This window comes from Phaethon aethereus (assembly GCF_964289735.1).
Source record: "Phaethon aethereus genome assembly, chromosome: 2".
Taxonomy (NCBI): Eukaryota; Metazoa; Chordata; class Aves; order Phaethontiformes; family Phaethontidae; genus Phaethon; species Phaethon aethereus.
In genome coordinates, this window is record NC_138582.1 from 125,033,918 (window position 1) to 125,061,521 (window position 27,604).

The window sequence follows — 27,604 nt, forward strand, 5'->3', positions numbered from 1 at the left end:
AAGTTTCATATTCTGCACTTAAACTAGAGAGAGAAGCTTTTGTTTGCTTGTGAAACGTTAATTCTTGTTCTGACCTTCTGTGATATCTAAAATACGTGATGTGTGGCATACTTCTATGTGTCTGAAACAGAACCAAAGCAATAATGTTTTGATGCTGAAAACTCTTCAGGGAGCTTTCAGATGTTCCAAGGCTTGTACAAAGCAAAGATGCACTGAAAATTAGCGATCTTGAAATATGATTTTAAACCCACACCTATTTGTCTTAAGCTATGATATGGATAAAGCTGTGGCTCAAAAATCAAAGGGAAAAGATCTTGTTTTGCTAGAGGCAGTTTTCTTTTTAAAAACAGCAACAAAAAAAAGGCAAGTAGATTTGTAAGGCAGCTTTTCTCCCATAGAAATATGTTAATATTACAAGCAGACAATCTTCTTTTTTTAATATAACACAGGTAACTTCTGCGTTTTTACATGCTAACTGAAAACAAAGTATTTGTATGAATTACTTTTGTTATTAGTATATCATGACACTTAATATTTTAGGCTTTTACCCTGTAAACTTTCTCCCTTATCTGTTCCCCCCCTCCCTGAGATTTCAAAAGGCAATAAGGGATGGGAAAACCTTTAGGTAATTGGATTCAAATTGAAATTGTTATTGTCGTCTACATTTTTCTCATTATTATTCTTTTTAAGACTTAAAATACTGCTGTTTCCCACATGTATACCACTTTTTTCCCCTCAGTAATCATGCTTCTTCATAGAGTTAATTAAAAATATCATATAGGAGAGTGTTTATTTTACAGCTCTGAGCCTTTCAGTTGAGTTTCCCATTGCCATGGCAAGGTCTCGATTTAGAGTATTTCTGTACAAAAGGATACTTTTGACCAGATGTATTAACTTTGTGGAATTTTATTATCTAGAATAAAATATATTGCAGATTCCTAGTTTTGGGAAGGGCAAGAATGGTTTATTTTTTCATGCTGTGCACTGGGTCTTCTAAGCAATGCTAGTGAAACTGGTGGTATTATGTAGCAGCGCCCTGGGCAGACATCGGAGGCCTGAGAGGAATTTACGCTGGTGAGTGTCTTGTAACACTTGCGGAAGGGTCAAACGCAACTCCTTTCATGTCCGCCGCAGAGTGAGCAGAGCACCAAAGAACGGCGTTACGCTTGGTCGTAACTTTTACAGCTTGTGACAGCTCTTCTTGATGAGTAAAAGACTTTACTAAAAGAGTCCAAATCGCATAGGGTATTCCTACTGGCTAGCCTAGCCCAGGATTTTGCATTCTGCTTCCTGAAGAAGGCAAAGGCTAAGCATTTTACTTCTTTAGGTTTTAAACTCTAGTTGCAATTCAGTCAGTGTGGTATTTATAAATCAAAAGCTACAAGAATAGATGTGTGGGTGAAGCCATAGAACATATTTGCTTGAAGTTTTTGAGCAGGGATCTTACCAAGGGCCAGAAATGAGATGTGTGGTTCACAGACGGTGAGCGTAACATCCAAGTAGGAGACAAGTTTATAAAGGGCATTGGCAATAAACTTATTTGTTGCAGCTTTTTTCCAAGTATTGTAAATACTCTTTCCTGATATTATGTACAGCCTTGGAATGGCACCTTTTAACTAACCCCAGGTGTATTTTGTTCCCGATGTTTTTTATATAAGACTGTATATATGGTGCTCACTTTAGAACAGCAGTGTTGACCATTTATGCTGCATAGTTGTATTATAGCCTTATAGTTGTGTGTGGTGGGTTGAACCTTTGGGCGTACAGGTGTTTGTCCGAGTGCTGTCCGTTACCCCTTTGTTGATAGGTGAATGATTGTGCATGTGCTGTATGTTGTATTACATTGTCACGTTAAAAGGAAGGGCGAGAATAACCACTATATTAAGATAATATTGGACCAAACTATTTAGAGCAAGTAAAGTTTCTTGTACCCCTTAACGTGTCTTTAAAAAGTTGCATATAGTTACAGTAGTGTATAAATTAAATATTGTGGAAAAACAATTAGTCTTGTATTTTTCTCTATGTGTGTATATAAATATATATATATAAAAAAATGTACCTCTAGCAACTTAATCTGTATTTAAGATGTGACAATCTTGACACAGAATTTTAAGAGTAGCAGTATAAATAAGCAGAATTAATGAACAGAAATATAAAAATTTCTCACCAAGAAAGAACCCGTGTGTGTGTTGTGTGTGTGTGTTAAGAGGGTACAGAAATATCAGCTGGTTCTTATTGCTTCCAGCAATGTTTGGCTTTTTCATTGTATAAACATTCATGGTGTGTGACAGAAATGGAAAATCTGGTTAATAAAAGTGATCTCTTGATTGACACATAACCTGTGCTGTGCGTGTTGATGCACTTACTTACTTTGTTACTCCTGGTGTTCACTGCGTAAGGGCAGGGTGCTGGGAGCGTGTTCTCCTGCTGACCAGTGCTGGTCAAGGTCACGTTGCATAATTGATCCAAACAGAAAGCAGTAGAAATGTCAACTCGGTTGCCTCAAACACCCAATGCTGTTGTGTGGATGCATGTTAATTTGCAAACTCTCGGTTACTCCTTTGCACAGGTCAAACTTGTTCATTCGGGCTTAAAAGTTGTCATGGCTGGCAGCTGCTAAAGTAGCTTTTTGTTTAATGGTTGAGGTAGCCATTTCTTAGGCAGAACTTCAGAATGATGTAAGTAAGTGGATTAGTAAACTGCGTGAGCTGCTGTAGTCTAGAGAATGTTTTTGATCCATGTGTGTTCCTCCATTGCTTGCTTACCATCTTGGCGAAGTGGGTGCTGCTCTGGCAGCCTGTGCCTGGGTGGCTCTGGAATGCTGCATTTGAGGGGCTTCAATGCACCTGTGCCTGGGTAAGTGGGATGAGTCTTACCTCAGCCACAGGTGGTGTGGGAGTTGTGTCACTGCTGGGGAAAACAAGGTGCTTTGCTTGTCTTGGGTTGTTCTTGTTAGATGGAATGGCTGGTTGCATACCAGTTTGCCAAATCTGTACAGCTGGTGTGTAAACTAGTATTTGTTTGTCTCTTTTTTTTCTTGTGAAGATGTATGTATGTATGTGAGTTGAAGTTTCACCAGTAAAGATTCAATGTTTTTAATCCAAGCCTATGCCAGTACTATTCATCTTTGTAGTATAAAACGGGTAATAGTGGAAAAAACGACGGTAGCGTTGGCACCAATACACCTCAGAAGTGAGTAGCAGGGTGTGCTGACCGTGCACCAGAAGATGGGTGCCTTAGGCAAAGCCATCGCCACCCAAACCACACTGGATCCAAAGCCACAATGCACTGGCATGTCTAAAACCACAGCTCTGCCTGCCAGCTCTGCTCTGTTTCTGCTGTCACATGTAACAGCACCCTGGGAGTTAATTCCACTCACTTACTGCAGCTGCCTCCCAGCCTATGACTTGCCCTGTGTCACTAGGCTCAGACTGCCACGTGCTGGAAAACGTCTGCTCTGCAGCATTCAGTCCAAAATGAAGCGTGTCAGTACAGAACTGAGAGAAGGACTGAAATAAATATCTAAGCTCAGAGCCAGGCCTGTGCCGCCACCCTCATCGCCTTAGTGTGCAGCTAGTGTAGAATAATGGATTTTTTGGGCTGCATTTTTCCCAGGGTACCACCACCAGAGAGGCCTTGGGTGGGCACAGCAGCGTGGCATGACCTGCTCGGGGGCTGCTGCTGTGGTTTAATGCAGAGCTAGTGATTTCATAGCTGGTGAATCGTAACCAGCTGGAGAGGGTGTGGACAGGGCTGTTTGGCATCTAACAGGTCATGAAATTCTATGCAATTAATGTACAATTGCTTTATGATGGGCTAGTTGTGTGATGCTGTACCTGTGGGTTTCTGCAGCTGGGGCCATGCTGGTGCGCCTCCCACCGCGGGTGAAGGCAAAATGGGGCGGAAGGACTCTCAAATCTTGTACTACCCTCCTCTTTTTCGACGACAAGGCCAAGCAGTAACAACTCAGTAGTTGGTACATGCAGGCCAGTTACTTGCTAATGAAAAGTCATTAAAAAAGAAAAGAAAGAAATGTGTCAGCCAGTTATGGAGAAATCCCAAGGTGGATGGCTGGCGAGAAACAGACAACAGGGGCCGATGGGAACGTCCCAAACAGGAGAGACAGCCCAGCCACCCCGACGGCCTTTCCCATGGCTGAGTGTGTGTGTATGAATCAGAACAGATCTGGCTTGTTACCAATTCCAGATTATGACTCGCTTTCACTGAAAGGTGTTTTGGGTAATAACGCCTTGGTGTGACTGTACGGTGACTCACTTGTTTCCTTGCTTACTGACTAAAGCCAGCGAGGCTCCCTGGCTCAAGTCACGTAGGTGCAGCCTTTGAAGGAATGCGTTGCCCTTCTCTGGAACAAGGCCATTGTTGCTTCTTCAGCCTGCTCCCTTCTTGCAGCACAGGCTGTGGCTTTTTTTTTTTTAACTTACAAGTAATTACAATTTTAACAAGTTGACTCAGTTCGGTCCATCTGTGTGTGCTGCAAATGACATCAATTTCTAGAAGTCAAGAACCCTGAATTAGTGACAGAGTAAATCTATTACCCTTAGGGGGGGAAAAAAAAAGTGTGATCTCTATTTGCTTTCCCAGATGACAGAAGGATTATGTCATATGAAAAATGCAAGTATACATACTTTAGAGGACGTGAAAAGCATGCAGGTTTTGCAAGGACTTCACGAGGCTCTCAGGCATGTCATAGTCAGATGTCCTGAGTAAGCAATTTCAGCAAACCCTTGTGTAACATTTTCCTATTATTTCTTCCTTTTCCCTCCTCTCCTCGGAGAAGTTCAGGGCTGGGGGAGGCAGGAGGCCAGGATCTGTGCACCACACGCACTCTGGCCTGAGTGAGTGCCCAGGGAGTGATCTGCACTGTAGCCGTGGGAGCAAGGAGGAAGGGCTGGTGAATTCTCTTACACCATGACAGCTGCCATCATGCCTCTGTAAGAGATCAAGCAGCCAGGTGCAGAGAGGTCCCTCTTCTCAGTCTTCAGGGCTGACAGTAAGGCACCTCTGCTGTCAGCTCCGGCCTGGCACTGGCCCCTGGCAACTCCTGGATGAGGCACGGGAGAGCCTTCCTGAGGAAAGCACATGGTGGCAGTAGGCATTGTTCCCACTGGCTTTAAGGAACTAAATTCTCAATCGGTGCCCATCCTGAATGAGATTTGAGACCAATTCCCTCAGGTCCAGGTAGGCTAAAATACCCAGAATTGCTTGCCTGCTTACAGAGGAACCTTTCCTCATGTAACAATGCCCGTGCTTTCCTCTTCTACTGTCCTCAAGTTCACGAGAGGTGCTGCAGTACAGTAGAGATCTTGAGTCAGCAGCTGCCTCTGGGCCATGCAATTAGACGTGTGGCTGACAACATACCTGTTGAGAGAACTTTTTTATCACCAGTGTATTATTTATGACTGTGTCCTTTTCCTTAAAAACAGCTTTCTTGGTTATAATTGCTGCTGCTAAAGAGCCATTTAAAATTCAAGCCTTATGGATAGGTACAGGCTACTGTACGGAACGGGCTGCCTCCAGGCTCATCCTAGGTTTCTCCCTAAACCTTCAGGCCAGAGATGCACTTATCTTATTTCTTACACCCGGGCACTAGAAGAACTGCCACAGACCCAAGTCTGTTTGCCTGCGCTCCTGAAAGGTCCAGCGCCCTCGCCATGGGGGTGTCTCTAGTTGGGTGTCGGACTGTGCCATGAGCCTCCAGGGACGGACTCGCCGCCCACAACGGGGGCAGGGGCAGAGCGTAACGCGCGCCCTGCCCAGGCTCGAGGCAGCTGCGCAGAGCCCACGCGCGTTTCCCGCACGCCCCTGTGAACATGCCGCCGCTTCAGCTCCAAACTGCTCCATCACCCAAGGAAGAAGGTGGAGGATGCTTACCAGGAACCGGACACCTCTGGTCGAGGCAGCTTTGTTCCCTTTCATTCAGTGCACATTCCCCTTCCCCACGTGCCCTTCTCCATTGTACGTACATCAGCTCTGCACAGGCGCCAGCCTGAGCACGACGGGAAAATGAAGTCTGTGCTCCCACGTGCCTTGGGGACGCAGTTACCCAGACTAGGAACAGACAGACAGATTACGCGGCTAGTGAATAGCAGTTACTGGTAAATATCTTATTTATTCTGGCTAATATTTTCATCTGACAACAGATTTTTTGGTCAGTAAATTTCATCCCTAGCATCCCACGATTTTTACAGATGCACCTACAGCAGAAGGAAAGAAAACAATACCAAGACAGAGACATTCAGAAGCATGGACAGAAACGTTTTTTTTCTCAAATGAGAAATAAAAAGTGATGACATGAATGTAAAAAAACCCTCAAACAAACTAACCAAAACCCAAGATCAAACAGTATGAAACACAGCAAACCCCCAGTAAAAGGACAGAGAGCTGCATACAGAGGAATAGGAGTTAAATTTCACTTTAGTGACAAAATATTACTTGGCAATATGCAGGTAGCTTTTCTCAGCAAGCTTAAGTGTAGGACAGAAACATTATCATGATTGTGTAGTAGCTCTGATGCTAAAACGAGTATCTAGAACAAATTCTACTTCTTATAAAACAAAGGATTACCATACTTCTCTCTCACACTACGGAAGGTCGTAATTCTTCCATACTTACTAGCTTTAGGTGAAGAATTCACCTAAAGAACAGTATAATCCCCATTTATAAGTAAGGAAATTAAGCAGAAGTGAAGGGATTTGCCCAAGGCAAAGGCAACAGCTCCTGTCACTTATGTCACCACATACTTAAACCTTACTAGTGATTTTCCTGTTAGTCTGCAGAAAATGGGACAATGGAAGGACCACAAGGACAACCCCAAAGTCAGTTTTGTAGAAGTCATTACAAGTTTTTTTTTCACATGATCACAGCTGACGACACACGACTCTATTCCTTTTCCAACCCATCTTGGAAAATTATTCCAGACACCCGACACAGTTGCCATCATTGAAACACGCCAACTTTGAGCTCACAAACCAGCACAAAATAACAGACCAGCCGAATCCCCTCAGAACTGCTACGACAAGCTCACAAGAACATATTCCACCAGGAACCCATCCCACAGATTTTTCTTGAAAATCTGAACGGTCTTTCTTAAACGGTCCTGAACCGTTCACTCAAAGCTACTGACTAGGCAGCAGGAGTAAAACATGAACAAACATGAGCTACTTCAGATCAACATGGGCAAGAAACCGCAAAGCTGGGGAGCTTTTACGGAGAACATGCTCGTCCCCTCCTCAAATAAAAGTTTTGGTTTTAGGATCTCTATGGTGCTACAGGAAGATCCCTGCTGGTTGCTCAGGGCAGGGCTGGTGCAGCCACAACCCTGCCACAGCTTCAGGAACAGGCTGCAAAACAGCAGCCGCCCGTGAGATACCCCTGAAATAGCAGCAGCGTGGGGGACGCAGAGTGGGAGAAGCAAGATCGGAGACAGCAGCTGTAGCACGGTTTTGCTCCTCTTCCCAAGGGAACAGAATTGTTTCTTACTGGGCCACACTTGCGGAGTTTGAGGAATGCTAATTTGAAATTCCAGACAGAATACATTATTTTGGCTCACTCCTACTACTCTGCTGTGGGGGCCCTGTGGCAGAAATCCAAAGTGTGCAGAGCAAGCAAATACCTTCATTATTGTAACAGCAGATTTTTCCAAACAGAATTCCAGCAAGTGTCACATATAGGTAAGTTACATCTAGCAAAGATGAAGGAGGTCACAGCAGGAGAAAATAAACTGTCTCAAGGTCACAGGAGCAAATGCTGTAGATTTTGGTCCTACTACTGTCAGAAAACAATGAAACATTAGGAAAACTACCTTTTTGTGAAATCCAAGAAAAAAAATCAGATGATATACCAGTACTCATGTATGCAGTGAGCCAGTATGAAGTTTAATTGACCTGTTACTATCAGTTCATTTAATCAGAAGATCCATTCATACAATACTGCAGTTCAAGATCCAGGGAAGTGATACCAAAATATAATGTAAATTAAAAAATAAATAAACTTCATAAATTACTGATCAGCAATCTGTTTCCTACTGAATGCTTCTTACCCAGCTTTTGAAAAGATTTTAGCTGGGGCTTCATTTAGATAATGAGCACACAGGAGTATATAATGCATACTTTATAATATCTATGTTCAACTACTCAGATCATATAGGGAACTATCATGTATTTCATTATGCAATGTATAAAATATCTGAATTCATTTGCTATGTGCAAAAGGTAGCTAATAAGCAAGTCTTTGAAATAATACAGGATTGATTAGCTATTGTAATAAAGGAACAAAAGGGGCAATAACCCCAAAGGGACAGTACACTGCACATTAAATACTAGTCTACCTTTTTTTTTTTCCTTTTACAAAGTAGCAGTTGAAAACTCCAGTTAGTTTCTGGATGCTTACTCACAGGATGTGTTTTCAACCACTTGAAGCACGGTGAGTCTGGCAGGTTTCAACCAGACCGAGCATAAGCTGGGGTGCTTTACTTGGTGTTAACTTCACAAATGGTTGCATATAAGAAACAAAGAGAGCGTGAGAAAATATCTTTTTTTACAGTGTCAGGCGAAGGATATTTACCAACTATCCCATAAGCAGGTGCCACCTACTGAATAGCTGGTAGAGCGCACGCGGAGAGCTACACATCATCATCAACTGCTGGAGAAGTGCCCGCATTCACATGTGACTGCTTGAGCCACCCTCGTTCCTTCACGTCTACTCCTTCAGCGACTCAGCCGCAAGCTTCATTTGCTGTGAGAGAAGGGAAACAAAGAGGAGGGTCGCTAAGTGGGGTGGCAGCACGACAAATGACACAAAACAGCAGAATCTGAAAGCAGGACGCTTCTGAATCCAACTGAATAATAGAACTACGCAACAGAAAAACAACAACTCCAGCTTTGGTAGTTAAAAACAAAACCACACATCTGTTATGCCTGACTTTTGCAAATGACACAGTTTTAACAGAGGTATTGCTTTTTCCAGAGAAACTTTACTGCGGCCTTCCAGTACTTAAAGGGGGCTTATAAGAAAGATGGGGACAGACTTTTTAGCAGGGCCTGTAGCCATAGGACAAGGGGAAATGGTTTTAAATTAAAAGAGGGCAGATTTCAACTAGATAGAAGGAAGAAATTTTTCACAATGAGGGTGGTGAACCACTGGCACAGGTTGCCCAGAGAGGTGGTAGATGCCCCATCCCTGGAACCATTCAAGGTCAGGTTGGACGGGGCTCTGAGCAACCTGATCTGGTTGAAGATGTCCCTGCTCATTGCAGGGGGGTTGGACGAGGTGACCTTTAAAGGTCCCTTCCAACCCAAACTGTTCTATGATTGGTTATCCCACCAAAGGACTTGGCAAACGATGATGCAACTTGTATATTAATTAATTCTGTTCATGATGAATAATGCCTTATTACTGGGCCCAACACATACAGAAAAAACCCTTCTCCCTCAGACTCATGACCAGAGGGACCTGCTGTGAGAACAGCAAAATGAAAAGCCGGGGGAAATTACTCTTGTGTTAGAACTGTCTTCTGCCACTCCTAGGCAGTAACCGTGCTCATGACAGGGCACCGAGTGAGCTGGCATCGCCACCGCTGCTCCTGGACATCCCCGAGCCCTTTCTCTGGTCACCACCCCTGCGTGCAGGGTGACTGGCAGCCACGTCATCGCTTCTCGGGCAGCATGGGCTCTTGCCTAGGACAATGGCAGTAGGCACAGGCAGGTACCGCTGATGGGCTTTGCTGGAAATCTGCTCTTACATTTAGGAAGACATCGATACAAGTCGGGAATTACGAATGCGTATCTCAATCACAGATTTAGTTAGTTAGTTAGTTATTAAAATACAGGGTAGTTCCTTGAGATAACTTCTGATACGTGAAATGCTCACCACAATGAAAGACTGTAATATCAGAATCTCAGACACAAAGGGAGTTAAAAAAAAAAGTTGTTAATTATTCCTTGTTACAGCAGATATTCGGTCTGAAGACACAAATGCAATTTGCTTTAGTCAGTGAGGTGATCTACCTACTGGCCTATTGGTGTGCACGTTTTTAAAGGTACATTCTTTACAGATGTAAAATTTTAGTTCACTGTGAAGACTTCCAATACTGTAGAAGGGGGAGGTATTTTTAGAAAAATCATAGAAGTCATTTAACCTTAAATATTTACATTTTTAAGGGATCTTAAAAGGTCAGTGACCGACTGACACAACGCTGCCCCCAGCTTCCCACAGCACGAATGTTACGCTGTAACTGTTATTCAGTATTTTTGCATTGCCCAATTTTTTGCTGTTGAACTGAACGAAAACATCCTGTGATATAAGAGGTAGCAGACTGCTATGTTGATATGTGTTATTTCCAATCCTGTTGTTAACCGTTTTTGTTTTCATTATCTTAAGACGTCACCAAAGAGACCTCAGTGTGAAACCAGAATAACAATTCCAGGCGTCGAAAATACCTGCTGAGTAAGTGAAACCAGAGCCACTCCTGGAAGCTTCTTGTTCAAGAGGATGTTTCATAATACAGAATTTACAGAGGCAGTAAGAGCAGAGTTTAAGCTGTGCCAAAGGCGTCTCTCATGTTGCCTGGGGTTATCAGCTAAGGGTCTTGAAACATCTGGAAGGCTGGAAACCACCCTGATATACTAAGAAATAATTACAGTGATTTAAGTCCCCGAAGAAGAAGACTGAGAAAACAACAGCCAAAGGAAGGGGACTAGATGGAGACCAGCCCAAAGGACAGGGTGAGGAGCAAAGGCAAGGAGATGCACAGCACTGCTGGGATTCAGGAGGCCATAGGCTGGTGGCCAGCAGGGCTGCCTCCATCGAGGCAATGTGGCAGACAAGGAAAGAAAAAGGCTGGGCATGAAAAAATGTGAGCCATCATCTGAAGAAATAATTTATGCAGCTTCCAACTCCTAAAGCAGCTGTGTAGTTTCCATATCATCCACCCAGTGGTGGATGGACACATGCTTCTGAGTTAAAGTTCGTTCTTTTATGCTTGTACTTGATTTTATACAAATGGCCCAGTACATATGAGCTATTAGAAAGACAAATATCTAATAATGCTATCAAAAAACACTGGAAAAGAGGAAACTGCAATACAGTGGACGCTTTCATTCAACTTCCATGCCATAACATAAAGATGTCAGACTGCTTCAACACAGCAGCTTCTAACTTTCCTTTGCTGCTAGTCTGTGCCTGAACCCATTTCAAAACATTATTCTGCGTGATAAAACCCACCTATAATAACTCTTCTTTACCATTTTTATCTGTATTTCCGTGCCACCTGTAAGGGAAGTAAAATGAGTTTGTGATGCAAATATTTATCTGCTTGGCCATAGCAACAGTGCAGAAAAAAATGCCATAGCTAAATGCTGGAATACAGATTCCTCCTCTTCATCCTGATTCACTTATTTAAATAAATAAATGTCTGTATAAAACTCCAGCATCTTAATTAAAGTGACTTCTACCCCTATTGTAAAAACATTAAAAAGATACAGAAGACAACAACTTGATTCAGTTCACGATTCATCAAATTCAAACCTAATTCTCTTATTTGAGAATGATTTTCTTAAATTCTGAGTGTTGTTGTAATTATACGGGGATTGATGAGGAATCTAGAAAATTGGAAAGGCATTTTTATTCTCTGGTTTATGCAGAGCTTGCCAAAGTCTGGAAGAAAACCAAGCACGTGACTATTAATGATGATAGATGATAATCTCTCCAAAAATTCTGTACAAGTGGGACTACTGTCATTTATTTTTGAATAAATGCCTAATTTTAACTGAGCTAACCTTATGCTAGTATTCTCTTACGCTGGCAATCTTATGCTAGTATATTTAAAATATGTGATGAACAAACGAATTTCCCACCTTCTTCAGTGGGCCAGTGAGTAGAAAACCCTCTTAAAATAACCTCACATGCTGCCATGGCGCACACAGCCTGGGCAAACCCAGTCCAAATGCTGTCACTCGCCTATTTCAGGAAAAGAACCGTAAGCAATGCTAGAACCCCAAGAGCTGCGTATTTCATTTCTTCTTTATCATTTCTAACACCAAAACATATTTTGCAGTACCTGGCAGCCCCAGGCTCCCCTGAGAGCTATCACTTCGGCAAGCAACATGTGGTGGCACCGTTAGTGAAATTCTTTGCCAAGTTCAGGCTGAAGAATTTTTAAGTTTTCTTCTACTGTGAAAGGAAATGTTCCTTTTTACTGGGAAAATATTTCTCTAGGACAACATATGGGAAAGGGAGTGTATTTCTTTTCTGATACTGAGAAAGGGAACCAACAGGGTACATTTTAAGATCATCTTTCTCCTGACGGCCCCAACAGGCTCACTGACAAACCTCTGGGGCTGAGTTAAGTACCCTTCCGTCAAAATGACATTTTTTTCTAAGTTTTAAGCAGTATTTTAAAAACATAGAAAAAGAGGTATTAAAATCTTCACAATCTACTTTTCCAACCTGCCAGATACATAATGACAAAGAAAAAACACCGCTCAGCTGTGGGGTGTTAAAAGCCTCTGTAAAGTAACCAGAGGCATAGTTCAGAGATGAGTTGCCTCAAGAAACCACTCATTTATTATCAGCTGAGAGTTACTAGTGAAGGGTTTATGCTTCCGTTTTGCAAAAGAGGTGGCTGGTGCAACGGACGGCGCAGTCCCACTCCCCAGCCAGCCACGCCATGGTCTGCGTTCCGCAGCACGCGTAGCACCAGTAGCCTATGGATGCAGTACAGACCAATCAAAGCGTATGTCTAAACTAATATTCGTTGATTGTAGTGGGGCTAGAGTGCAGTTTGTTCTGAAATTCCACTGTTAGGAATCGCTTTAAATATTTATCTGCTGTAATTCAATAAATTCGCTATTTCCATTTTATTAAGTTTAAACTTCTTTGTGAAGCACGCATAATATAATTAGACAGTACTTTCAGCAGAATTAGCAAAAATTCTTCAATGTGGTTTACGAATAGGCTTTACCAATTAATTAGATTTCACTATGTCTCAACATTAAATTTTCTGAAAGCACTTCAATAAAACATAACAGATACTTTCACACCACAAATAGACTTGCATACCAAGCCTAGAAATCAGGCTGCTTCCTTTGTGTGTTCACAGCCAGAAACACAAATTTTAGTACCCAAGGTATTGACTGTAGTTATCAACAACTGGTAACTCTCCAGTTAGGGGGTCTACGGAAGTTGGATCTTGCGATTTAGTGCTCTGAACAATACTAATTAATATATGCAAGTAAAAGAAATAGCTACAAACACAAACTAAGAGAAATACACAGTAACACCACAGACCTCAATTAAAGCAAAACCAGTTGAGTTGCCAAGGGTTTTACCACCAGCAGCGCTTGGGCTTTGCTCAACTGCAGCCTCACTGGAAATCCAGGTCGCTTCTGCACGGCGTGAGGAGAACCGCGGCCCACCTTCATTGCCAAACCCCGTGCACAGAGCCCACGGACGATGAAATGCTTTGCATCTCACTCTGCACAGTTAGGGCTGCTTTGAGCACGAGCATCGCATGCCCCGGCGGCCGAGAAGATTGACCTTGCCAATCCGTCTGCGACCTTCTTTCTGCACGGCAGGATGCCGGAGGGAACCCAGCATTTCTGCTGTTACCAGTGCTCTTTTCACACACGCTCATCATCTGATCAAACACCCTCAACTTTCCTGTACGGTTTCTACAGGACTGCCAACATTTTATCAGGTGGCTAACAGCCTTCGCTTTCCTCATTGCTGGTTGCCTGTTTAATGTTCATTTCTTGCACTTGCTGAGCTCTGTGTCAAATGCTTAGAACACTCTTATTTTCCAGTTATACTTGGTCCTGGAAGCCAGCCTCTAACTACTCTTAATTTTACTGCTGTCTGCGTTAAGGCCAACAATTCAACCACAACCTGAGGAAAACCATTTTAAAAAATAAAAAGCATTTAAAAGTGAAAATCGATGAAACCAGGAGTTAATGGCTCACCCATTTGGTGCTTTTCCATATACATACTCAACGCACACACATGCTCGTACATATGAAGAGCAGGCATGTAACTAGCCATATAGTTAATATAAAAAGATATAAAGGCAGATGTTTCTAATCAGCAGCTCCATCTTCTGTTTTTCCTGTATTCACCGTGTAGAACGGCTCATTAGCAGTTTACTGGTATCTTTCTCACTTTCTCAAATCAATTATAATACGAAAACATGATGGATATGTATTAAAATTATTCTTTCCTAATGCTGTACAGTCACAGCCAAGGTAGTGCCTTGAGCTGTTTGCTGACAACTGCAAGAACTGTATCGACTTAATGTGTAAGTACCAGTCAGTTAGAGAAGAGGCAAATTAACACCTCCTTTAGAACTCGGAAAGCCTCTTCTACATCTAATATTTTATTCTGTGTAAAAGTGTAGGAACTTATTTAATGGAAATTTGCTCTCGCTGATTATAGTGGTGGAAAGTTGTGGTAACTTCAGTTCTAGAACCACAAACCTTCCCTCAAGGTTTCCGCATGTGGCATTTAACACTCTCTGCAGGGAATGGAGCTGAAGGAGTTCAGGTCTGGGGTAACTTGCAAGCCTCATTTCTGACTCTGACCAGTTTTTCAGCAACCCCTTAGTTGCCATTGCTGGAAATAACTGATGCTTGTTTACAGTAGCAATAAACACCTTCTATACCTAGTATACTCCTGTTTATAAAGCCACACAGCCACAATATAACACTGAACACTGATTTTCAGTAACTTAGCCAGTACAACCCTTAAGTCTTCTTGAAAGCTGGTGATTTCCAGCGTACAGTTCCCCCCTACTTAAGTAATATGATAGAAGGCTTGTTCTTCAGGATTTGTAGGAACAATTTTGCAATTTTCCTTGTTTAGCAGACCCAAGGCCAATGGACCTGTGATGCTGCAAACCAGTGAAAACAGCTCTCTATAAAGAAAAGCTATACATAAGCATTGAACAGCCAAAATGCAGTTTTTTGTTGGGGTTTTTTTTTATGAGAAAGTGAGAAGAATTTAAAATTGAAGATAGCACAGAAACAAAGTTGAATTATGTAGGTCTCATGAGAAGGATTCTGTAAGCAATGATAGATAATTTAACCTTTTGAGGACTGAAAAGTTACCAAGCACTGCAATTACTATTTCTCTCCTTACCTCTAGGCTGCATCTGGAATATTTTGTCTAGTATTGGGCCCTCCAGTATAAGAAGGATACTGATCAACTTCACTAAGTCTAGCCATGGGACACAAGATGGGCAGAGAGTTGATGCACATGGCCTGTGAAAAAAGGCTTAGACACTTGCAGTATCTACAAGAAGGTTAGCAAGAAGATGGAGTCAGGCTCTTTGCTGAGGTGCACAGGAAGAGAACAAGAAACAAAGTGGTCACAGAATCACAGAATCATTAAGGTTGGAAAAGACCTTTAAGATTATCAAGTCCAACCATCAACCCAACACCACCATGACACAAAGAAATCAGAAAAAAAAAAAAAATCACTACATGAATTATTAAGCACTGCAGCAGGGGCTCAGGGAGCTTTTGCAGTCTCTGTCCTTCAAGGTTTTCAAGACGCGACTGGAAAAAGCCCCAGGCAACCTGGTCTGAATTTGGCATTAACCCTGCTTTCAGCAGGGGGTTGGACTAGAGACCTTCTGAGGTCCCTTCCAGGCTGAGCCATTTTTATTGTTGTTGCTACAAAAATTGTGACAGAGAAGTTTGCCTGGACTCTACAGATCTGGAGTGGGAATCTGCTACAACAAATAGCAGGTAACAGCAAAGAGCAAAAAAAAATAATTCTCTTTCCTTTCTTGCATGCCAAAATGACAGAATACCAAGTAAAAAAACCTAGTGTTAATGAAACAGTAAGTTTGCAAAATTAGTAAGTGCAGAGTCAGGAAAATCTGCAGAATCACATAATACGTGCCTTGGAGTATTGTGCATGATTAATAGCGCTGTGAGCCAGAGCAGACAAAGCCAACCCCATTTGTAGCAGATTTTTTCCAAGATTTTTTTCTGATCTACTTCATATTGTCTCCAATTTAAATTGCAAAGTATTAATTAATACTCATTACAATATTCTTGCTGTAGCAGTCACCCTTTCCCAAACCTTATTTTAGTTCAGTAGATAGTACAAAATTGTGCAATGTAGAAGCCACATTAGATAGTATCATAGTACTTTCTTCAAAAGTATAGCTTATGTATTCTGACCCTCAGAACATTTCAGTTATTTTCATCTTGTTTTAGTTCATACTTTCTAAAATTCACTTCTTCCACCGTATCTGACGGTGTAGTCGCAAAGCGAAAGCTAAATACACAACGTTAAACAGTATGTCTGAATGCCTAACGAAGAGCGTGTGCTCTAACCGCACTCACGGGATGCCAGGCCAGCCTAGCAAATGCTCCCACTTTAGCTTATGCAATTACCTCCCACCCAGTACGCAACCAGTCAATAGATTTTGGAGTCAGAAACTATTGACTAGCTATGAAAGCAATGATGCAAAAATAGCCAAAGTGACATGACCTTGATCGCACCTCGGAGCGGAGGGGCGGACCGCACAGTCCTACCAGATCTCTGCCTGTCAGCCATACATTTCTTTAAGTTTGTGACCTGAGTCAAAGACACTTCCCTACAGTTTAAGGGCGCAGTTTGTCCCTGGGTGAACAGCACGTCAACGATGTTTTAAGTGTTTCAGTGTGAGCTATGATAAAATTTATTTTCTCAGGAGTTTTGGATAGTGTTCATTACCAGTCTGCAGTTACTACTTGCAATCAAGAGAAAATGGGTAAAACAAACCACTCCTCCTCTCTGAAGTTTAAGAAGCTTATACCCTAAGGAGGATGCCCCTGAGCACACACTTACCCTTTGGAAGAGCACTTCCAGAGTGTGTGCCTCTGGACACAACCCCCTAATTTATGGATATGGATATGCCCGACACTGAAGCGTAACTGCAGGCATAGCTGTGTTAGCCTTAATCCAACCGTAACAGCGGTAACAGTTTGGCTAAGAACAGGTTGCTCGGTATACGCTCATTTACTCCTTAAGCTCATGAGCTTTGCACACACCCTGCCTGAGAAACAGCGAAACCAGCGTCTGAACGCCAGCACCAGGCGTTTCGAAGGAGTTGAAGGAGGTTGGCGGCCCTGCAGAGAGGGAGCCGACAGTCCTTTCTCCTCACACTTCTGCTCGAAGGATTAAGTGCTCAGGTGATGTCAGAAATACACAGCTCATTAGAGCTCCTGAGAGAATACGAGTTTTAGACTAACGCTTTCAAGACAAGCAAAGCTACGTGAGCTCTGTGCTTCCACTTTTTCCAACTTAAGACTGGAAGGGACCTGTTGGGTTATAGACACAAGCCTCCCTCGACTGCACAAACCCACACAGTAGTAGAGGCTTAGCCCTGAGGAGGCCACACATTTATTCCACTATTGCACATGCCAAAACCCACACAGTTTTTGCCAACATCCTTTAAGAAATTCTATTGTACAAAAGGCAAAAGACCAGTTTAAACTATTTAATGCCACAAAAGGAAGAGAGGAAACATCAAGAGCATGAACACAGAATCGCAGAATCACTGAGGTTGGAAAAGACCTTTAAGATCATCAAGTCCAACTATCAACCCAACACCACAATGCCCACTAAACCATGTCCCGAAGTGCCACGTCCACATGTTTTTTGAACACCTACAGCGATGGTGACTCCACCACCTCCCTGGGCAGCCTGCTCCAAACTCATCTCCTTGTAACCCATGCAACAGCAGGGAATAGACTGTGCAAAAAGCAGAGATGGTCTCTCAAAATGAATTACGCCCAATGCTCAGAAGACAACAAAAAAATATTCCGTAATTCCAGGACTTTCTGGATGCAGATTTGGCCATGACTGGAACCCAGGCACGCAAAGATCAATACCTAGGCACCCAACGCACTAGCACCCTGTCCGCCCCCGGCTCTCCCAGCGGACACAAAGGCATGTCTAGTCCCAGCCCAAGCCCAGCTTGCCTGAATAATAACCTGGGCCCACATTTCTTTCGGAATTTTTTAATTTGTGAATCTGAACAGAGCCCTAATCCGTTTCCAAAAATTAGTAATAACAACAACAAAAAAGGTTACTTCTCTATGCAGGAAATTAAGTAATCTAGATTGGACTCCAGATAAGAAACAAAGAACCCAACTTCAGGAACTATTTTTTGAAATTTCTGTGATAAAAATCTGTGACATAAATCTGCTACAAAAAGCAGGTTAGCACGGAAGATGTATGGCTGTGCTCTGTCCTGCTACCACACACCAGCCAAAATGCCCCAAGTACAAAATTCCTGTATGTCTTGTAGCAGGCAAGAAACTTCATCCTAACAAATACATCAGAGGACACCAGAGAAATCAAACCACCAAACAATGGAAGTAGAAAATATTAAAATACACTTGAAGTATAAGCTACATGCTTAGAAATTAGGTTTCCACGCTACGTGCTGGGCAGATACACAGCAAAAGCAACCACTCTCTTCAAGGAGGTTTTTTTTAGGAAGGAATTTGCCTCTCAGTTCATCTGCTGTAGCAGCATGGAAAGGGAGTTAAATCCTAAAGTTATTGTTACCACAGTTATTCACAAAATAACATTTCACTGCAGAAAAGTAGGAAAACCTGTTCAATGTTTAAATTATTTGGTGAAGAACTACCCTCAATTCTACCCAAGAGTTTAATCCAAGACCAGCAACGGAAGGGACCTGCCAGGTCACCCTATTTGTTTTCCTCCCCAGTAGAGGTTCTCCTGCCCCAAGTACTTGTCCTTACAGTATCACTTCCAGTAACATTTTCATTCTTGTGTTTCTTTTCAAAGACAAGCTTGCTTCTGCTTCTGGGGAGGGGGAGCTCTGCTATTACCTGCTATTGCCTATTCACAGCCCAGTTAAAAATAATCAACATAGAGCTGGTAACCAATTGCTAGTTGCAGTCATTTTATAAATATTCTGAAGAAATCAGTTCTACCAATTTTGAGGTGTATCAAGGCTCCCTTTGCAGACACTTTCAGAATGGCAATGGCACAACTGACGGAATTCCTTCTTGCACCAAAGACACCTGTGATAAGGCAAATTCCCCTTCTGCCAAGCACCCAGCTCCTTGGGAAGACTAGACAGATATGGAAAAAGAGGTAACTTGTTTTCCACTAATTAAACACTGGCTAAGCATAAGTATTGATCAGTTGCAGGTATTCATGTGCTTTTAAAAATATATTTAAGTTGCTATCTATCTGACCAGATAAAGGCATATACCTATTCAGATAAAGTCAATTACTCATATTAGGTATGGTAGATTTATGGTTTGATCTGTCTCAGGAGGTTCTTGGGCTGAGCACAGAAGATGGGAAAATATTATGGGGAAATAAATGTTAGCCCTGCCCTCCACTCTATCCTAGGCATCTGCTTATTGCCACTTTGAGGCCAGGGCTAGAGAAACCCTTGATCTCACAACGCTCACGCAGATATACATACATATACAATGGACACACATAGCTTATTAAACTTGCCATTTTCATTTAAGATGCACAACTGGATATGACACATTACTCTGAGAACTAGAAAAGATTGTCTAATAAGCAGAAGAGTCAGAATAAACTTTGAATTAGCTTGCACAGGTATTTTGAAAATGAGTAAAAGGTTGGTTTGGTAGTTTATAATTCTGCATCACTTCAAAATGAGTAAAGTTATAACAGTTGACATAGTCCTAAATTATAGGTATAACAATATTTATGAATTACTCTGCTATGCCTGTAGTAATTTTAAACAACCTACCCAAGGGTAAAGGTCTGGTTTCCTTGAAGGCAATGGCAAAGTTCTCATTTACTTCAGCGAAGCCAGACTTTCCCTTTATGCGCTTCGTAGGTTACGTGTGAACAAAATGCTTTTCCTTTTTTTCCAACAGATTAGTGGGAAGAAAACCTCTCTGCTACAGGTTGTTTACGGCATTTGTTCAGAAGTGAAGACACGTAGTGCTTGACTGGTAAAGCTCCTGTCCATCTGCCTGCTTTTTCACTAGAAAAACAAAGTACTCCCCTGAGTTACATCAATGAGATGCTGTACTCATCAGTACTGCCGTGCCCTGGGTGCTCTTCCTCCACAGCCCCCTTTTCAGAGAAATCTGTATTGCTATCAGAGACCCTAACAAGATTTTATTGTTTTCTGCTTCTAGTACTATCACCAATTTCTTTGCAAAGCTTTATGAAATTATTTTGCAGTAAAGAGCAAGCTATGGAAAATTAAAACTATATAATAGCTACTATTTTCAGGCTGAAGAGATTTGAATCTTTAAGCAGCTTTGTAACATGAAGACAAACAATGTCTGTAGATACGCTGAATATTAGTGTGTACTCTGTTTCCGAGATCTCCTTTAGTGCCTTGGAACATCCTACACTACATAACTGAGCTGTTACAGAAAAACATTTTAGTACGAGGTTTAGACTGGGAAAAATGTAGGAATGATTTCTGACTACTTAATTTTATTATTTTCAAGCCTTGCCAATCCTACAAACCCAGATTCTCTCCGGTAACTTAATTTTTCTGCAAAACAATAAGCAGACTACTTGTATAAAATTCATATAAATTTGTAAGAATTGATTTTAATAAAATTGTCACTTTCAGGTTTAGAACTTCGTATTAAAACTGTTACCTTCTAAACCAAACTTGAGTAACTGCAAAAAAGGGCAAGCATACTGAAATTATTCTTTTACTTTTTCAACATGAACCTTGTGTCTATGTGGCCTTTCCATGCACAAAGTCAATTTGCATAGGCTTTGGTAACACTCCTCTCTATTTTTTCTGCTTTTTCATTTCTATCAAGTATTTTTGCTTTCTTTATTAGAGTGTTTTATTCCCTTTCCTTATTTATTCCTTGCCGATTCCCCCATCCTGTGTTCTGCTGTCCCTGGTTGCACCCTCTCCCTTAAATCTGTCTTCCAGTTTCTTCCAACACAGAAATTGCTCCCCGCTGCATCTAAATTCCCTGGTCGGTAAGGGCCAAACTTGCTGGCAGAAAAACTGCCGAGAGGACTGGCCCTGGAGGCTGGCAGCTCCCGGGTGGGAAGAGCTGCACTCCTCCTCCCACTCCCATCACCCTGCTCCGCTTTTCAGGAGCGGTGGGAAGGCAAGGAAGAACAGGGTACCGCTCCCACAGCCCCCCTTGCTGCTCTGCTCTGAGGGGCTGGATAAAGCCTGGCAACAAACCGAAGCCTAGAAATAGACATGTTGAACAGATATCTACTGCTTCAGTTCAGCCTCTCTTCTAGACTGACCTCCTTCTTTTGCTTCAATGGAAATTAGAGCTAATGGTGCCAGCTTCAGCATGCACTGAGGGACTAACTATTGTGATTCATGTTAAATTGCCACACTAATTTAATTCTCTCAGACCTCAAGGCTTTGCTTTGAAATGTTTCCTATACAAAGTGCTTTTACTGGGTACTCTGTGTTACTAGTACCATCACATTCCTATTTCTCAATTTTAATCTAGCACAACAGTAAATATGTTATCTAGCATGCAACCACAAATATCTAAAATCATGACTCTTCAACATCTTAGCTGTAGCACATCAAAACTGTCCTATTGCTATAGAAACACTGTACAACGTTACCATTTGCCACAAAATATACGTTGTCTAATACATTTTATAGTAAGACCTTTATAAAACAGGTTGTTACATCTGTCAAACAAAGCAGATTTTAAAAAACATGCCAGTAAGTGCTGTCAGAGGACTCTAAATAAATGTTTAAGACATCACATGATTTTGCATCAGTAAAGTGAGTTAATATTATCCAGTGAGTCACCTAGTTAATTCACTGTAAATTTATGTGATGGTATAAGATGGAAGGTGAACACACATTTCCACAGATCCTTCAGGGCAAATCAAACACGCAAGCTGGGACAGGACAAATAATTACAAAATATTAACAAGCTGCAGAAATCCATTTTCTGCACTTTGAGCTTGATAATACATCAGTGCTCACATGCTCATATTTCCTTCTTGGCACTGGAAACAATCAGAAAGCAAAGAGTGAAAATTCTGTATACCATTATGGGAACAAAAGAACTGCAAAAGCTACGGCAGCCAGTTACATCTTTTGCTAAAACAATAATAATTCATAACCATAGCAAAAGAGTTCTTCAATAATCTAAAGTAAATACCTCTCTCATACAAAAAAGAGAGCACATCCTTTTCCATATTAATAGGAAATAACGGTAATTGTTAGTGGCATAAGGAAATACATCAAAGGAAAAGAGTATGCCCAGTAAAAAGAAACGGAATTGTAGGCTGTGGTTTACAATAAGCCACTGTAGGAGTGCATCTACAAAAGGAACTCAATAGCACCCGCACACAGATTCTCATTCTCTCTGTACCTGTATACTACATCTACATGTATATTAAAAAAAAAAAAAAAAAAAAAAAGAAAATGCATACACACAGAAGAACAAATAAAGACCTTAACAACGTTAGTTTGTTAGGGAACAAGCAGTGTCAGTAAAATGCTTGTATTTAAAGGTGCCTTATCAACAACATCAACAGGAGGTTGTTAGGTTTCGGTTTCCATGCGTTGGTTTTTTTAGTTTTTGTCACCTTGTGAATTCTCCTCCTAATACTGTAACCTGTGCGAAATCTGGAAATTGGCCAATACTGCTACCATAATGTTATGGGGACTTCACACTTCAGCTCAACAAAGGAGTTCTTCAGCAGACTGTATACCCCAAAGACTAATTAGCATTAAGCATTACTTTAAAATATATATGTATTATATATGTTACTCTATATTACCAAGTATTAATCTCATATATAAATAACCTTCAAGTAATTATATTTGAATTTTGCAATCTTATCAACTTTTGACCACAGAAGTGTATCCCATTGAAGCTGAACTTGCTTCTTGAATTTCTTTGGTCTTTCTGTGACCTGGGAATAATCACAAATAATATTGGGAAAAATATATAAATAACACCTTAACAAAATTTTCTCTCTTATGGAGTCTGCAGGGGTTCGACTAAAGAGAAGAAAATAAGTCTTTTTTCTATGTTAGTGAATGAGTGAACCTCTTTTCTTGACTTCTGCTGAGCTGTGAAAACAACAGAAAAGAAAATACAATTCAGAATTGCTAAGATCCATATAAATGCTCTTGTATTAGATGCTTATGCAACAAACTGGAACCTCCACAGGGGCATTAAAAATAATGTTGTTTGTGAAGCAGATATGAAAATTCTTCCGATTCATGAAATAAGCTTAATACTAATTGATACAGAAAGGAAGCAACTGCTCCCATTAATAGTTATTCCAAAGTTTTAACTGTGTTCACTACACTTCCATACACTTCTCATGGAAACAACAGGACTGATCACTCCCAGAGAAGAAGTAACTGGATGAACTAATTAATAGTTTGGTCTGATAATTTCAACATCACCAACTTAGAAACAAGGGAAACTCTGGGTGTGTCCCATCTGCAGAAGAAAGGTGTCTGCTTACCACATGTGAGTCTAATTTAGTCACTCAGAGTTTCTCAACTTGGCAGATCACCTAAATTCTGGGTTTGCTCAACAGTACTTCCATCAACCCAAAGCCATCTGTCTTTCATTTCATTAAGATTTTACCTCACCACTAGTTACCAAATGTTAGCTAAAACATGGTAAGAACAGACCTTTTCATCTCCCCAAGATGACCAAGCCTTTTTCAAGAGAGAGACTGATTAATTTGATAGCATCTCAAGTCAGAAACAGGAAGGACCAAGAGTCACAAAAAAAGTATCTATTTAGCAAATTTCCTACTCCAGGGTGTGTGCACACATATATATACACACACACACATATATATACACACACACATACACGAGTACTCTTACCTTTTGAAAAAATCCATCAGCTTAATAAGATGCTGATAAGAAACAACATCCTTTCAGGGAATTAGACCTCCTTAGTTTTTCAATTTATTTCAAACCATTCAAGCAAAGTGGGCACCACCACAGAACTGCTCTTCAACAAATATCCAGCATCCCCATTTTCTTTCAGGCAGCCCTGCTCTTCCAATAGGAGGTAAAATTGTCCTTAAACATCTAAGGCTGTGTTGCTGCCCAAGATTTTTCAACTCTTCTTTTTTCTTCCTAGGTAACCAAAAGCAGTTCACAGGCAGAATTGCACAAAGCTTTTGGAACCTGCATGGCCAAGCAGACGGTGACCTGTATATGTAGCACACACGTCCAAAAAGACATCTGGGGCAAGAACTTAACACTTGTGCATTTTTATAGAGAGCTAAGGCAACAGAAGTCCTATTGTGCATAAGCCTTCTAAGTGCTACAACTATATAAACACTGCAATATATAAGACAAAACACGGTTCAGGTCTGACCTGAATCTTAAAAACCCGGGATTGGTGAGCCTTTCTGGCAGACGTACCATCTCCTACGTGAGAATTACCAAAATAGTTATGAAGACTTCTAAAATCCTGCAACTTTTTCTCATTTCTTTCCTATCAAAAGCTATGGAATCAGCATGTATGCACATGTCTGCTAAACCTTTAAAATATTTTCTTTGCATTGAAATTTAAAATTCTCCTAACATGTCACTGATTGGTCACATCCCTGAAAAGTCTGATCAACCGATTTGGACATCATTAGAGCAAGATCGCTCAAAATACCACCACATGTTTTGCCTACCTGTTTTAGAAATGGTTTTATTATTATATTTATTATTATATCTCCATTTACCTGGGAATCAAATTGGCCTCTGTCCTGATGTAAAAATCTCTAAAGAAAGCACTTGGTTTTCATCTTTGAAAGGAAAAATCCATGCTTTGTGATCTGAATGTCTTTGTTGCTTTTCCCTGGGGTTTTGGGGTGTTGTTCCCCCCCCACCCCAAATGCAGATAATTACTGTCTGCACCTCTCCATCTTTTCTGCTCAACTGCCCAAATGATTCATTCTGGAGTTTTATCTGGGAGATGTTCCTTTCTGGCTTGTCCTCTTCTTTCAGAAAAAGCCAATACCAAACCTTCAGTGTCTGACAAGGTAAGAATTTCTGCCCAAACAGGACATCTTTTGAGTGTTTCCTCATCTGCTCTGAGGGACCAAGGAGAGGACGCAGAACTGCAGCAGACTCTTCAGTGGAGATGTGCACTGTTGCAGTATAGTCTTGGACAGCCCTGCTCCGAGGTAACAAGGTAGAAAGTACAGCTATGGCTGGGCTCAAGGCAAAGCCACTGCAGAAATGACCTACCACATACTGCTTGTTTCTCCACACAAATTCCACCTAGATCTTCCAGGTGAAACAAAAATTGATGCAGTAGAAAAAAAAGAATATGCTGGAATATGAATTATATTATCACCATGTGAGGAAGCAGACAAAGAGAGATAGATTTTTCCTAAGAAAAGAAAGGAATCAGGCAAAAAATTCATAGATTAGCTATGCAGCTCTAACAAAGACTCAAGAACTAAAGCAATCTAAAAAAAAAAAAGCAGAAAAGCCTGTAAATGAGAAGGAAAAAACCCCAAAACCCTCTAAACTTTAGATTCTCCAAATATTTCTTCGGAAAGCAAATATTTTGCTCTTCAATCCATTTCACAGGATATATAGCCATAAGCAGTGCACATTACAGCTATTACTGGGTGAATAACCTAGCAAACTACAGAGGAGCATAACGCTCTGAAATGATTTCTGAAGTTTTACCACTGTCAATAGAAAAGAAAAAAAAAAAAGAGTACTGTAGTATCTTAACTATAAAATATTCTATTTGTTTCTAGTCCTGCTTTTCCATTCAGTTTTCATTTATTTTACTAAAATTTTAAAATAATACAATAGAGCTTTAAAAAGTATCTGTCTGAATGTAGTTCTTTTGCCAGATATTTTCCCCCTGGCTTCTCTAATCCGTTTTATATGAGCTGGCATCGTAAATAGCATGCTTTGGTATGCAGAGCCTAAAAGCACCATTGAAACCTCCTGACAGCCTGCTTCTCAGAAGCAAAAAGACATTATCTCACCAACAGACCTACTCTAAACAGCGTTCTTTCTTCCATAGGAGCTACCCATCACCACATGCCATGTTACTTGTAATTCATATAACTGCACATCAGAGACAACCAATGCTGAGAGTACATACAGGAAAACATTATTCTGTTTAGGCATACAGCTATTTATGTAATGGTATAATGTTTTCCACGTGCATAAAGTAATTTGGTTTTTATCAAAATTCCCTCTGAATACTGGAGCCTTCAGTCTCTTATTTAATAAAGTAAACACAGAGCAGCAAAATAATATTGCTGCCATAACACAGCGATACCAAGTCTGTTACATACGCAATGATGTATATATGTCTGTCTATAGAAAGGTAGAGTATGCCCCATGATTTCAAAAATCAGAATATAGCAGAATATTATATCGAGTTCACAAAAATACGTGTCAGACACTTCAGTTTAATTTCCGGAAGCGAAGGTTAAGGGAACTCCACTGATGTCTACTTTCTAAATTACCTCATAATACATTTTAGTACTTTATAATCTTTTGAACATACAACACCCATTCCTCTGTATGAATAATAAAAAATGGTTACTTTTGGCTCTGCAAATACACATTTCTTGCAATTTTTACAGCATAGCATGTAATGAATTAACTACAAACTAGGCAATAAGAAGCTAAAATATTCCCCATGCAAACTGAAAAGGATGCTGCATACTAATTGAAGACTGACATGCTCTTTGACCCTAACCATCTTTCTTTGAACACAAAACCTCTTGCATTTCCCAAATGCCAAGTCTTGCTGCTTTTACACAGAAGCGTATGAGACTTGAAATGCAGCAGAAATGCTGCGTTTATGATGCACCACGTGAGAATGAGAGAAAGAACAGGCAGTGCTCGTATGTTGACTGCTACAGACATTCAGGTTAAAGAAACATCCTTCACGGACATGTTTCCATAGTTGCTCCACTTAATGTGCTTGCTATTTTGCTCACATATTTAAAGAAGCCCTCATATTAGCGTGAGTAACCTTCTCATACTCATTTTTCTTTGTTTAATCACTTCACAATTCAATCATTTCATAGTTCAGCTGTTGTTTCAATGAGATGGTCTAGAACAGATTTGCTGGCGGTCTGAACTACATGTAGGTTCTGTCCAGAATTTTCCCCAATCTTGTGCTAGAAACAAATCTGATTTAAAGAGGAAACGCAATGGTAATGAATGTATTTTATACATGCATTTCAAGTGCTTCACGACGTAACATCCTACTCTGAGTTTCTCAATTCTCTAAATATCTGCCTTCCCCTCAGGCTTGTTCTTAATATTTTCACATTTTGTACACACACCAAATGTCGCCTTCCAGGAAGACTAACACATGCTGTCCTTACGCAGTTTCACACTGCGGATGCATATTCATAACAAAGTACAGTGTGAATACTTTTTTGCTTATCCAATACCCGAAGAGTTTATATATGCCCTGTCCCCTCAAGCTAGACTAAAAAGGACTTGGAAGTAGGTAAATGGTACATTTGCATATCAACAAAACACTTCTGACAACTCCAATTATTAATGGGTAGTTTCCTTTTCTCCCTTCAATGCCTGTCCATAGGATCGTTCACATTGTCACTGATTCAAAGCAGTATCCTC

At 40.9% G+C, this 27,604-nt stretch overlaps 1 protein-coding gene across 1 annotated transcript in view; it reads right to left on the reverse strand.

The window, feature by feature from the left end:
* Positions 1–8,718: 8,718 nt before the first annotated feature.
* Positions 8,719–27,604, reverse strand: part of ANO10 (anoctamin 10) — a gene marked incomplete at its 3' end in the record, with an annotated part of 127,562 nt that continues 108,676 nt past the window's right edge. The window contains exon 12 of the mRNA XM_081996656.1: positions 8,719–8,754. Within this exon, the coding sequence (XP_081852782.1) occupies positions 8,719–8,754 (36 nt within the window). The remainder of the gene's footprint in view (positions 8,755–27,604) is intronic.